This window comes from Carcharodon carcharias, chromosome 17 (genome assembly GCF_017639515.1).
Source record: "Carcharodon carcharias isolate sCarCar2 chromosome 17, sCarCar2.pri, whole genome shotgun sequence".
In the NCBI taxonomy this organism is placed as follows: domain Eukaryota; kingdom Metazoa; phylum Chordata; class Chondrichthyes; order Lamniformes; family Lamnidae; genus Carcharodon; species Carcharodon carcharias.
This window is the reverse complement of record NC_054483.1, coordinates 80,947,360-80,962,080: the sequence shown is the minus strand read 5'-3', so window position 1 is coordinate 80,962,080 and position 14,721 is coordinate 80,947,360. Positions and strand designations below refer to the sequence as shown.

The 14,721-nt window shown below is 42.0% G+C and overlaps 1 protein-coding gene across 5 annotated transcripts in view; it reads left to right on the top strand.

Moving 5' to 3' along the window:
- eef1akmt2 (EEF1A lysine methyltransferase 2) overlaps positions 1 to 14,721 on the top strand; it is a 52,991-nt gene that overhangs the window by 20,132 nt on the left and 18,138 nt on the right. For 3 of the 5 annotated variants that reach the window (XM_041209932.1, XM_041209934.1, XM_041209933.1), the window contains 2 exons: positions 1,645 to 1,861; positions 8,150 to 10,165. In XM_041209932.1, the coding sequence (XP_041065866.1) occupies positions 1,645 to 1,861; positions 8,150 to 8,244 (312 nt within the window). In that variant the 3' untranslated portion in view covers positions 8,245 to 10,165. Of the gene's footprint in view, positions 1 to 1,644; positions 1,862 to 8,149; positions 10,166 to 12,335; positions 14,065 to 14,721 lie in introns of those variants that run through there. The other 2 variants (XR_005945676.1, XR_005945675.1) reach the window with 2 other exon arrangements.

The following is a 14,721-nucleotide window of genomic DNA, read 5'->3' as shown; positions in this document are numbered from 1 at the left end:
GCAGTGCCTGAGAACTGGATAACAGGGAAGACATTGCAGTCAGGTGATGTGATTATTGCTATTGAAGATAATAGAGAAGTGGAGAAGAATGGGAAGAGAGAGAGAGCAGCCACAGTCACAAACGCACAAGACATCATGGCCAAATTTTTACATCCTGCCCACCCCGAACGGGCGTAAAATCGCACGAGATGACGTTGGGCGAGTGTCCCGACATCATTGTGCAGTTGCACGATATTTCGCTTGGCAGGCACGCGCCAAAGTCAGAAGAGCGCCAACTGACAATTAAGCGGGCAATTAAGCTCATTAATGCCCAATTGTAAGCAATTTTTTTTGTGTCCCGTCCAAGCGAATGGTTGGTGGACTGGCCAGTTGGCCAGGCGGGCTTTACATTTTTGATGAAACCTCATCCAAGGGTGGGATGAAATCTCCATTAGGATTTAAAATAAAAAGAAATATCTGGGGACTTTTTTTTAATGAGATATGCTTTCAGGTGCTTGATTGTGCTTCATGGACATTTTTTGCAGCACTTTTGTGCTTTCTTATATTCTGTGGAGCTCTGTAGCTCCACAGCTGCATCCCTACAAGAATAGTTTCTCAACAGTTTTGAGGGTAGGTGCCAGAAAAGGGAGACACGTTAAGGAGAGAGCAGGAAAAGACTTGGAATGCCCAGAGAAGGCAGCAGTGCAATGCAAACAGCCTCAATTTTGGATTCACATTTCATTGTGTTCCTCACATATTGGTTCTGGGTGTAATCTGTGAAAGTGTCAGCCATGTGGGAAAGGAATTTGGACAATATGCTTTCAAGTATTCAGAGAGACTGGGAGTCAACTTGAACATTCCAATATAGAAGGATTAGCTGGTTAGCTGGAATGTAAACTAGAGTTAATGCAATTAAAATAGATCTTTGGGTGTAATTGGCTCATAAATTATACAGAGTAATTGCTCAGAAGATAATTGCTGGTAACATAGCAAATGAAGGAGGTGTGTTCTTGTGCCAAGTTTATTTTTAATCTTTGTAAGTCCTTTGTCTGTGTTGGAATTTTAAGCATTTCTCAGGCATGCTGCTAAAGCCGTGGCACTAACCAATTGTTTTAACTGTACTGACGTTGATTCTGTATCAGCACCCCCTCGTGACTAAGAACTGCAAATAATAGGATAATTTAAGGCACTGAAAATTGTCTATTCATGGTTCAGATGAATGTAGCAATAATGAATTGTTGCCATGTGTACTTTTTACACGTCAATCATTTCTTTGTACCAGTAGGTAGTGAACCTTTAACTTTAGCCTACAATTAAATTGCACCTTTTAATCATCATAGTAAGCTGTCCGGCTTTTAAGAAGGGATTGTGCCAAATATTCATCAGTGCCAATCTTAATAGACCATGTCACTCAGCTCTGTTTTGCCAAAATGACCAATCATCCAAGTTGGCCACATGGATCAGCTTATGGATAATAGTAACAATTACCGTTCTAGCTAAGTGATTATTCCTGGGTGTTTCTGAAGAAATATGACCACAATAACACATGTAAGGGAAATTTCCATCCACCCCTCCTCCCCACCACCACATTAGCCTGTGCTAATAAACTGAACCAGTTGGAACATCTGAAGTTTTATTCTTAACATGGTTTTGTTTTATTTTCAGGTGGCAGACTTTTTGCATCCATTTCCTAAACTTTCTCAGTATGATATTTGCATAGACAAGGGGACCTTTGATGCCATTAGCTTAAGTCCTGACCACCCAGCTGAAAAACGGAGCTTATATCAGCAGTCCTTGCATAGTGTTCTGAAAGAGGGAGGCATGTTCCTTATAACAAGCTGTAACTGGACCAAAGAGGAACTAGTCAATCACTTCAGTGAAGGTATCTTATTTCTATAATTGCATTGGTGTTTTAAATAACCAGATTTATTATCTTTAAGCATGAGACTGATAATTTGTTACATAAGAAATGGTAGCTTCAAAACCATATTTTACCAGTCTGGCATTTTTATTTTTTGCTGTGCACCATTCCTGTGCAGTTGCTGAAGCTGTTTTTACAGTTGGATTACTCCTGGTTGGAAGAACCATGTTCGAAATAGACACTGGAATAAAAGTGTGTAAATACCTGCCACTGTAAGAAATCCTTGATTTACAACTCTCCTTTTACCTTTTCCATCACTCTGTTTAATTTCTTCCCTGTGCCACAAACCAACTCATGACTGACCTTCCACTATTTTTTTTAATTAATTCATGGGATGTGTTCTTCGTTGGCTGGGCCAGCATTTATTGCCCATTCCTAGTTGCTGTTGAGAAGTTGGTGGTGAGCTGCCTTCTTGAACTGCCAGTCCATGTGCTGTAGGTACACCCACAGTGCTGTTAGGGAGGGAGTTCCAGGATTTTGACCCAGCGACAGTGAAGGAACAGCGATATATTCCAAGTCAGGGTGGTGAGTGACTTGGAGGGGAAGTTCCAGGTGGTGGTTTTCCCATGTATCTGCTGCCCTTGTCCTTCTAGATGTTAGTGGTCGTGGGTTTGGAAGGTGCTGTCGAAGGAGCCTTGGTGAATTCCTGCAGTGCATTTTGTAGATGGTGAACACTGCTGTTACTGTGCGTTGGTGGTGGAGGGAGTGAATGTTTGTGGATGTGGTGCCAATCAAGTGGACTGCTTTGTCCTGAATGATGTCAAGTTTCTTGAGTGTTGTGGGAGCTGCTCTCATCCAGGCAAGTGGCAAGTATTCCATTACACTCCTGACTTGTGCCTTGCAGATGGTGGATAGGCTTTGAGGAGCCAGGAGATGAGTTTTTTGCTGCAAGATTCCTAGCTTCTGACCTGCTCTTGTAGCTACAATATTTATATAGCTAGTCCAGTTCAGTTTCTGGTCAATGGTAACCCCCAGGATGTTGATAGCGGTCAATTGAGCGATGGTAATGCCATTGAACGTCAAGGAGCGATGGTTAGATTCTCTCTTGTTGGAGATGGTAATTGCATGGCACTTGTGTGGTGCGCATGTTACTTCCCACTTGTCAGCCCAAGCCTGGATATTGCCCAGGTGCTGAATGGTGCTGAACATTGTGGAATCATCAGTGAACATCCCCACTTCTGACCTTATGATGGAAGGAAGGTCATTGATGAAGCAGCTGAAGATTGTTGGGCTGAGGAGTATTTTTTGCTTTAATGTCAGGAGTATTACAAGTAAAACAGATCAGTTACGGGTGAGGATTGACAGGTGGAATTGTGATATAGTAGTCATCACAGAGACATGGTTGAGGGAGGGGCACGTTTGGCAGCTCAACATTCCTGAATACAGAATCTTCAGGCGAGACAGGGGAGGGGGTAAAAGAGGAGAAGGCATTGTATTATTGGTTAAGGAGTCAGTTACTGCAGTAAGAAGAGATGACATCTTGGAGGGGGCATCGAATTAAGCTTTGTGGGTAGAGCTTAGGAATAAAAAAGGGGCAACCACATAATTACGTGTTTATTATAGACCCCCAGATAGTCAGTGGGAAATTGAGGAGCAAATATGTGCACAGTTTGTGGAGGTGTGTAAAAACAATCACAATAGGGTAATTATATTAGGTGATTTCAACTTTCCCAACATTAATTGGGATAGACATAGCGTTAAGGGCTTAGATGGAGTGGATTTCTTGAAATGTGTACAGGAGAACGTTTTAGGTCAATATGTAGAGGGTCCAACAAGGGACGGCGCAGTGTTGGACCTAATTCTGAGGAATGAAACTGGACAGATGGCTGAGGTGGTATGGGGAACATTTTAGTGGTAGCGACTACAACATGGTACAATTTAAGCTTGTTATGGACAAAGAAATAGACAAGTTGCAAAAAAATGTTTTGGAATTAGGGAGAGCAGATTTTAGTAAAATAAGGCAGGATCTGGCCAAGGTAGACTGGGAACAGCTACTTGTGGGGAATTCTACAGAAGAGCAGTGGGGGGGGCATTCAAAAAGGAAATGGGGAGGGTGCAGGCTCAACATGTTCCCTCTAGAGTGATAGGAAGGAGTAACAAGCCCAGAGAACCATGGATGACCAGAGATATTCAGGTTACGATGAGAAGGAAAAGAGAAGCTTTTAGCAGGTATAAGGGGACCAAATCAGCAGACACTTTAGTGGAATATAGGAAGTGCAGGGTGGAGCTTAAGAAAGCTAGTAGGAGAGCAAAGATGGGGTATGAGAAAGCTCTGGCTGGTAAAAGTAGGGAAAATCCCAAAATATTCTACAAGTATATCAATGGGAAGAAGATAACCAGGGGAAGAGTAGGAGAGAGACTACGAGGTTCTTGAGCAAATTGATATAGGGAGTGACAAGATATTGGAGGTGTTGGCAGGCTTAAAAGTGGACAAATATCCAGGTCCGGATGATTTGTGTTCCAGACTGCTGAGGGAGGCAAGGGAGGAGATCGCAGGGGCTCTGACCCAAATTTTTGATTCCTCTCTGGCCATGGGGGAGGTGCCAGAGGATTGGAGAACAGCTAATGTGGTTCCGCTATTTAAGAAGGGTTGTAGAGATAAGCCAGGGAACTACAGACCAGTGAGTCTCACGATACTGGTAGGGAAACTATTGGAGAAAGTTCTGAAGGAGAGAATCTATCTCCACTTGGAGAGGCAAGATTTGATCAGGGATAGTCAGCATGGATTTATCAGAGGGAGGTCATGCCTAACAAATTTGATTGAATTTTTTGAGGAGGTGACCAGGTGTGTAGATGAGGGTAGTGCAGTTGATGTAGTTTATATGGATTTCAGCAAAGCCTTTGACAAGGTCCCACATGGGAAACTTATAAAGAAGGCAAGTGCACATGGAAAACAGTGATAAGGTGGATTCAAAATTGGCTTAGTTGTAGGAGGCAGAGGGTGATGACAGAAGGCTGCTTTAATGACTGGAAGCCAGTGTCCAGTGGCGTACCACATGGATCTGTGCTGGGTACCCTATTATTTGTCATTTATATAAACGACATAGATGACTTATGTGAGGGGTAGTGTTAGTAATTTTGCGGATAACACAAAGATTGGCCAGGTGGTTAACAGTGAGGTTGAGTGTCTTGGGCTACAGGAAGATATAGACGGGATAGTCAAATGGGCAGATAAGTGGCAGATGGAATTTAACCCTGAAAAGTGTGAGGTGATACACTTTGGAAGGAGTAATCTGACAAGGAAGTATTCAATGAACTGCATGACACTAGGAAGTTCTGAGGAACAAAGGGACCTTGGCTTGTGTGTCCATAGATTTCTGAAGGCGGAGGGGCATGTTAGTGGGGCGATGAAAAAGACATATGGGACACTTGCCTTTATCAGTCGAGGCATAGATTACAACAGTAGGAAGGTCACGTTGGAGTTGTATAGAACTTTGGTGAGGCCATAGCTGGAGTACTGTGTACAGTTCTGGTTGCCACATTATAGGAAAGATGTGATTGCACTGGAGGGGGTGCCGAGGAGATTCACCAGGATGATGCCTGGGATGAAACATTTAAGTTATGAAGAGAGGTTGGATAGACTTAGGCTGTTTTCGTTGGAGCAGTGAAGATTGAGGGGCGACCTGATCGAGGTGTCCAAGATTATGAGGGGCATGGACAGGGTGGATAGGGAGCAGCTGTTCCCCTTAGTTGAAGGGTCAGTCACAAAGGGACACAAGTTCAAGGTGAGGGGCAGGAGGTTTAGGGGGGACGTGAGGATAATTTTTATTACCCAGAGGGTGGTGACAGTCTGGAATGTGCTGCCTGGGAGGGTGGTGGATGCAGGTTGCCTCACATCCTTTAATAAGTACCTGGATGAGCACTTGGCACGTCATAACATTCAAGGTTATGAGCCAAGTGCTGGTAAATGGGATTAGGTAGATAGGTAGGTCAGGAGTTTCTCACGTGGCGGTGCAGACTTGATGGGCCGATGGGCCTCTTCTGCACTGTGGTTCTGTGAGGACACTACCCTGAGGAACTCCTGCAGTGATGTCCTGGAGCTGAGATGACTGACCTCCAGCAACTACAACCATCTTCCTTTGTGCTATTTATGACTCCAACCAGTGGAGAGTTTTCCCCCTGATTCCCATTGACTCCAGTTTTGCTGGGGCTCCTTGATGTCACACTTGGTCAAATATGGCTTTGATGCCAAGGGCAGTCACTCTCACCTAACCTTGGGAGTTCAGCTCTTTTGTCCATGTTTGAACCAAGATTGTAAGGAGGGTAGAAGCTGAGTGACCCTGGTGGAACCCAAACTGGACGTCAGTGAGAAGGTTATTGCTAAGCAAGTGTCGCTTGATAGCATAGTTGATGATCCCTTCCATTACTTTACTGATGGAGAGTAGACTGATGGGGCAGTAAATAGCCAGGTTGGATTTGTCCTGCTTTTTGTGTACAGGACATACCTGGGCAATTTTCCACATGGCTGGGTAGATGCCAGTGTTGTAACTGTACTGGAACAGCTTGGCTAGGGGTGCGACAAGTTCTGGAGCACAAACCTACAGTACTATTGCCAGAAAATTGTCAGGGCCCATAGCCTTTGTGGTATCCAGTGCCTTCAGCCATTCCTTGATATCATATGGAATTGAATTGGCTGAAGACTGGCACCTGTGATGCTGGGGACCTCCGGCAGAGGCCAAGATGTGTCATCCACTCGGCACTTCTGGTTGAAGATTGTAGCAAATGCTTCAGCCTTAACTTTTGCACTATGTGCTGGGCTCCCCCATCAATGAGGATGGGGATATTTGTGGAGCCTCCTTCTCCAGTGAGTTGTTTAATTGTCCACCACCATTCATGACTGGATGTGGCAGGACTGCAGAGCGTAGATCTGATTCGTTGGTTGTGGGATCACTTAGCTCTGTCTATCACTTGCTGCTTATGTGCTTGGCACTCAAGTAGTCCTGCGTTATAGCTTCACCAGGTTGACACCTCATTTTTAGGGATGCCTGGTGCTGCTCCTGGTATGCCCTTCTACATTCTTCATTGAACCAGGGTTGATCCCCTGGCTTGATGGTAATGGTAGAGTTGAAGATATGTCAGGCAATGAGATTACAAATTGTGTTCAAGTACAATTCTGCTGCTGCTGATGGCCCACAGCATCTCATGGATGCCCAGTCTTGAGTTGCCAGATCTATTCGAAATTAATCCCATTTTGCACGGTGGTAGTGCCACACAACACGATGGAGGGTATCCTCAATGTGAAGGCGGGACTTCATCTCCACAACCACTGTTCGGTGGTCACTCCTACCAATACTGTCATGGACAGATACAGATGTGGCAGGCAGGTTGGTGAGGATGAGGTCAAGTATGTTTTTCCCTCTTGTTGGTTCCTTCACCAATTGCCGCAGACTCAATCTAGCGGCTATGTCCTTTAGGACTCGGCCAGCTCGGTCAGTAACGGGGCTACCGAGCCAATCTTGGTGGTGATTGAAGTCCCCCACCCAGAGTACATTCTACACCCTTGCCACCCTCAGTGCTTCCTCCAAGTGGTGTTCAACATGGAGGAGCACTGATTCATCAGCTGAGGGAGGGTGGTACATGGTAATCAGCAGGACGTTTCCTTGCCTATGTTTGACCTGATGCCATGAGACTTCATGGGGTCCAGAGATATGATTCTGTGAGGATGACCATGTCAGGCTGTTGCTTGACTAGTCTGTGAGACAGCTCTCCCAATTTTGGCACAAGCCACCAGATGTTGGTAAGAACTTTGCAGGGTGGACGGGACTGTGATTGCTGTTGTCATTTCTGGTGCCTAAGTTGATGCCGAGTGGTCCATCTGGTTTCATTCCTTTTCCTTCTTTTTTGCCCTTTCTCAGGTGAATGCTGAAGGAGATCAGTGAATGGCAGGAGGTTTATGTTGCTTCCCTCAGACTTCTTAAGTGTAGTAAATATATTGGTCCCCTTCAGCACTAGTGCTGTGAAGTCGAAATGCTGCAAGATGATCCCTGTTGCATGAAGTTGGACCAGTGCAGGGCTTCTGGCTGACCCCTGTACAATAACATTTTAACAATGTGGAATGCCAACAATTTCTATCAGGCTTGGGCCAGACCATTCCTAGCTCCTACTCCTACATTTAAGGTCCCCTTTAATAGATTTAATGACCTATGTATTGAAGAAGTATGCTTTAAAGTGCCCAATTAACTTTCTAGAGGCAATACAGTAGCTATGTATAATAACTGTAATATGCTCTCTTTATTTGTTTTATTACAGGATTTGAGATGCTGCAGGAGTTACCAACACCTAAATTCCAGTTTGGAGGAAAGATTGGAAATAGTGTAACAGCACTGGTTTTCAGACGGAAGTAATAAGTCAGGATAACTGCAGATCACAAGACTCTCCCAGCATTCAGCTCCAAACTGCTACCCTTCTAGAACCAAAACTACTTGAACAAAATGCAGCTCGTTCCATGAGATTTGATTTTTGATTACTTTTGCGTCTTAATTTCAAAATCCTGCTAGTCAATGGACACTTCTTTGTGAAATTGATTACTTTCAGCCTGAGACCAATCACTCAATGAAGCCTGACGCCATAACTATAATGGTTATAAAAATGTACCCTAAAATGGTCTGTGACTCTTCTAATGAAGAACTTGTTATTATTCCCCTCCTTGCCCCACTGCAGACTGTAACATCACACAGTATTCACAAAGTGCACTAATGGCCTCTGGTGGCAGCAGTCTGGGAATGCATGAATGTGTGGCATCACATTAACACGATCTGTACTTGGGAAGAACTTCAGTGTGAAAACAACAGATTGCAGTTCAGTCACTTATTCCAAGAATGCAGTGAATTCATAATTGCCTTATTTTGCACCATGTTCAAAATCTGCATAAAAAGATATCAGAGATTGTTTTGGTGAGTGTTACTTGTCAGAATGATTGTGGTTGATTTGAAAGCTGTAAAGAACGTTTGCTCTCAAATTTAAAAGATGTCAGTCAATGCATTGTATAGGGTTTGAATATTTAAAATGTAGGTATTTACAAGTTAGTGTGCCTTGGCAAAGATGGATTGCTTGTGACAGGCAGTGACCTTGGTAAATAAGACTTGTTGAAAAAAAAACTGATGCAACGTGTAAAATTTAGAATTGGTACTTGAGAAGCCAAGAATTACTGCTGGAAGTAGTAACTTATAAAATGGAAAGGTGGGAGGAGAAAATCACAGCTCTGTGTTGAATTTGGCCATGACGTAGCATCTTAGCACAGCAAAGTGCGAGTCCAATGCTGTTAAAGGGATGTCCTTGAATATTTTCCTTTGTCCCTAACTTTCCTGATTTCCTTTTTCCCTTGTTTTTCTTTGACCATTTTTCCCCTCTATTTTGAAGGTGCCAATCTTTGCTGGAATACAAATTACTAGTTTTAGAAAGGCGCACCATCAGACAATCAATCTTTCAGTATCTTGCAACCCTTTACTATTTCACCCCAGTGGCTAGCTTTCACAAGTATTCTGATAAACTATTTGATTGTGGAGAGCATCATAGGCAATTCCAATTCCATCCCATTATATTGACCACACATGATCTGGAATAAGGGCAATGGTAAGTTATTGCCCCTCCCCCTCCCCCTCCCATCATGCTTAGGGCATTTGAAGCCATTTGGGGATGAAATTGGTCTTTAGCAAAAGCAAAAATTTTGAATTGCAGCTATTTTACTCCTCGTCCATTTTTTTCTGTTGCCTTCAATGGAAAAGAGGTGTAAAGTGTTCTGTCAGTTTGCTATCTTCTGTTTTGCTTAACTGCCAAAGATCAGTTTCACCCCCGTTATATTTGCTTGCATTATTGCCTTGGAAAAGGTTAGTTAACTTGGAGAAAAAGAATCAAATCCAATTGCAATGGGTAATGGGGCTTCTGGTTCCATTTTCTCGCCCTAACCCCAGTTTACTGAGGCTAATATTGGTCCACCTGTTGCCACCTTGACTGAGATCAGATCATACCTGAGAACCTGCTGGTTAACATGGATTAGTACCACAACAGGCGAGTTTACATCTTGAACCATCAGAAGAGTTCAAATCACCTTTTTTGTGGAGCAATGCACAATCAATGGGCTTACAGTGCGTCTGAAGGCAATAATTCAATAATTCAAATGAGTGATTTTGATACTTCCCAGATAGATATTTATGTTCCACTGCTTTCAGAAAGTAACAAATTTTACTTGGTGTGTTTTAATCATTTAACCTCAGGAAGAATTATGTAAGTGAGCAGGCAATAAATACAACTGATGCCAGACTTAAATTTATACTATATTTTTTTCATCAATTAGAGAAACATACAATAGAAAACCAGATTTTAGCTTCTTGTGATAAAAATGATCTGTGTGTTGAAAGATCGGCTGTTGGGTCATATAACATTTTGAAAAGAGGTCTCTTCCCATCCTTATTTAACTCTATCAGCATAACCCTGTATTCCCTTCTTCCATCTAGTTTATCTACTTATCTAGTTTCCCCTCAAATGCATCTATAATATTCACCTCAGTTACTCTCATGATAAAGAAGTTTCTTCTGAATCCCTATTTGATTTCTTGGGGACTATTTTTGTTGGCTTATAGTTTTTCTCTGATGGAATAGTTTGTGTGAGGGAGCTAGCCCACTTAAACAGTACCCCATCCCCAACCTTAAACATTCTCTCATTCCACCACCGACATGCAGTGGTACCAGTAGGTACCATCTACAAGTTCCAAGGCTGAATCGCACCAAGGCTCCTTTGACAGCACCTTCCAAACCCATAACCTCTACTACCTAGAAAGACAAGGGCAGCAGGTGCATGGGAACACCACCATCTGCAAGTTCCCCTTCAAGCCACATAGCTTCCGGACTTGAGACCACATCACCGTTCCTTTACTGTTGCTGGGTCAAAATCCTAGAACTCTCTAATAGCACTGTATGTGTACCTACAACACATGGACTGCAGGGGTTCAAGAAGGCAGCTCACCACCACCTCAAGGGCAATTAGGGATGGACAATAAATGCTGGCCTAGCCTGAGACACTCGCATCCCACAAAAGATTTTAAAAAATGCACTCCTTTTCAAAGATAGTCAGAAAAAATTCAAATGAGTATTGATCCAGAAACCTGCTTAAGTCCAATGTGTTTTTATTAGAACCACTTGCTCCCTGGCTGACTACTCACCCAGGAGTGAGTAGAGAGTCAGAATGAAAGTAATTGAATTTTTTGAAGTCATTAACATGGTGGATAGGAGAATGCCTCTAGATGTTCTCTATTTAGACTTCCAGAAGACATTTTATAAGGCTCAAGATCCAAATGACCTACTCTTGTTCTTGGAAGTATGCAGAAGCATATGCTTGGAACAGCTACAACAAAATATGTCAAGCACATAAGAACAAGAGTAGGTCATTTGGATCTTGAGCCTTATAAAATGTCTTCTGGAAGTCCAAATAGAGAACATCTAGAGGCATTCTCCTATCCACCATGTTAATGACTTCAAAAAATTCAATTACTTTCATTCTGACTCTCTGATCAACTGTTAATTGCCCAAGCGCTTAACCTCTTAAACATATACACCAAGTATCTCAGTATTGAAATTATCCCTTGTTGCAGCTGGAAGATTAGTTGTTATTTTTCAGCTCTTTTCTAATGGAAGTTTCAACCCAGTGATGCCATTTTGCATTACATTCCTTCATCTGAGAGACCTGTTTTGGTCTTAGATTATGTCAATGTTACCTTCTGATCTTCCAGTTAGACACCTTAATCAAAGTTGGGAAGTTGCTTCATGCATGTTATTCTCCCTCCAATTAAATATTTAGCTTCTGTATTAAATCTGGTTAAAAACTTGGCCAAAATGAGGAGGATGAGTTTGGGTCAAAGACTCTGTAGGACCCAAATTCACAGGCAGTCATGCACATTGAGTGTTCAAACACTTCCTCCATTCTGTCAATTGAGGATAATTTTGAAAAATACTGCTTTCCCTTTTTTATGGAAGAAGTTTAAAATACTGAGGCCTTTTAAGAATAAATAATGATATCTGTTGTATTCTCATGTGTGCAAAACTATCAAGTGAACAGCAGGTGGTGTTATATGCCACACAGACTAGTCACTCAGAACATTGGAAAAATGATATATTTGGCCTGCTTCTCTAGATTGGTATATTCTTTAACTAAAGTAACTTTGTAACACTTCCTCTTAAGTGTTGCCTTTTTCACCTAGCAAACATTTGAATTTTGCTCATTTAAACACTGAAATAAATTAGTGGATAATCAAAGTTAAGTGAACCAGATTTAATACAGCGATCATTTTGACAATTTCCTATTGACAAAATGGCAAGTTTTAAATAAATTCCTTTTTTTTTCAAATATCTAGTGGGAACTTGAAGGAAGAAACCATTATTACCAATAGAGATCTGATATGAAAGCCAACAACTTGCATTTCTATCATGTTTCTCTAATACAGATACCTCAAAATGTTTTACATGGCGGAGGACACCAAGCAGGAGGGAGGGAAGGGCTATGAGGAAGAAAAATATACAGTCAAAGAGAAGGCTCTTAAGGATCATTTTGAAGGTGAGAAGGGAGTGATAAGGCAATGAAGCTGAAACAGGGTGTCCTAGCGGATACGGGCATGATGGCTGAAGGGTTGACCATTGATGTTAAGTGATAGTAAGTGAGAAGTAGGACAATGGAAGAAATGCAGAGGATGTGCATAAAGAGCAAGAGCTGGAAGAGAAAATGAGATAAGGAGAAAATGCCTAGATGTGATTTGAAGGGGAGGATAAGAATCATAAAATCTTACAATGGAGAAGGAGGAGCCATTCAGCCCATCATGTCTGTGCCAGCTCTTGGGTGGAGAACATAATTAATCCTACTACCCCTGTTCTTTCCCTATAACCCTGCAAATTATTTCTTTTCAAGTATATGCCCAAATCCCTTTTGCAAGTTATTATTAAATCTGCTTCCGTCATCCTTTCAGGCAGTGCAATAGAATATTAAAATTGAGTTGTCTTTCTGTTCCCAGGAAGATCCTCTAGGCTTTGAGAAGGGAGCGACACTGATTAGGATAAAGAGGAGGTTAAAGAGATTAACTCCAGTGGAACTGTTTGACAAAAGGAATCAATGAGTTAATTCGAATGATTACTGGGAAAAATCTGGCATTAGTTGTTGTACAAAGGATGCCTAGATTTGAGGCAGAGAGAGAGAGATTGGCGGTAAGTTTATCCAGGGGCAATGTAAGTATGCCCATATATAGGAGTTTGGAGAGTTGAACAAGACAGTAGAGTGAGCTTGGAATCATATATTGGAAAAGATCAAAAGTATGAGAGGATATAGATTGGGCAGAGGGTACAAGCCAGTAGAGGGAGGGGAAGGGTGGCAATGCGGAAGAGCTTGCGTCTGGGTTTGGGGTCATTTTGTATTCACAGTGGAAATGGGAGCCATGGAATTTAAAACATTAAACAGAGGTTGTAACATTAACATCAAACAGCAATGCTAAGAGTTTAAGGACAGGGATTGGTCAAAGAAGCAGTGCCTGAAGCAGGAAATAGTTCAGACATTCAGGAGTCATGATCAGGCAGGAAGTCAGAGACCAGTTTGTGACCTGCATGAAGATCACAGAACAAACTAGAGTCTGCACAAAGGTCAGTAAAGTAATCCAGCACAGGAGTCAAAGGCGCCTTAAGTGCAAGTCAAAGAATCTGGTGTCTGCATAATAACATGAAGTAGATAGTATGGAGTATGTTACTCTTGATTACTTAATTTAATTTTGCTGTGCTTGCTACATGTCTCAGTGTCACACAGAACAGCACCATCAACCTGTGTGTAATTACAGAGTTCCTCGACTAAGTCGACCATCCACACCTAGTATTACCAGATGCACTGAAATTAACCTTGCATGGTGTGTTTCTTGTCCTTCTCAGAAAAACTCTGTTTGCAATACACCTATACGCTTGTCATTTTAATTTTGCTTGAAATATCATCCCTACCATGTGCAAGGCACTGCATTTAACAACAGTGAAGCCTTACTTTTTGATTTTCTAATGCTATCTTGAAGAATCTGTTAAAGATGTGAAATTTCCTCTTGGTACGATAAGGGTTCCTGAAATGTAAATTGTACTGAATAACCCATATTAATTATGTCACTATTGATGTTCAATAACCTCAATATATATGAATAACCACACATCCAATTGCAGCTTCCTGGTTCCATTATTTTCAAAAATGTTTGACCTTTCTGTTTTCTAAACATACTAGCCATCTTTTATGTTGTACCAAAATGATTTGGTAACTTGTTCACAATACTATGTTAGTTTTGGCGCCTGTTCTTTATCCTCATTTTCTACTGTGGTAAGAATGACAATTTAGAAGCTGTGATTTGTGAAGTAGTGTGTTTTCAATTATTTCTGTATAGTGTTGTAAACAAGCCAATTTATGGAAATGAATTGCCCTGGGGTGACGGTTGAGGTACAGCGAAATACTTTTACTTGGTACTGCTGGCTTTGTAGTGAACAACTCTGTAGCGAACAAGCTGACTGCAGACTCGCTGACTGTGCCATATTTCAGCTGTTACCAAGGAACCTAAATTCCATCCCATTTTTCTGCTGCTATCTTTATGTATTATCCAATAGGATTTTTTTCTTTGCCCTCTCCATCCAAAAACCCATAATACCCACCATCTGCACTCAACTTTGCTGCCCATGGCCCAGAGACCTGGATTGAAGGTTTTTGTTTTCAAACCCTTCGAAGGCCTCACTGTTCTCCTCTTTGTGTACATTCTTCAGCTATTCATTGTAGTCCATATCCTCTGTTCCATATCCTCTGGATTAATCCTTGCTCCCTCTGCTTGA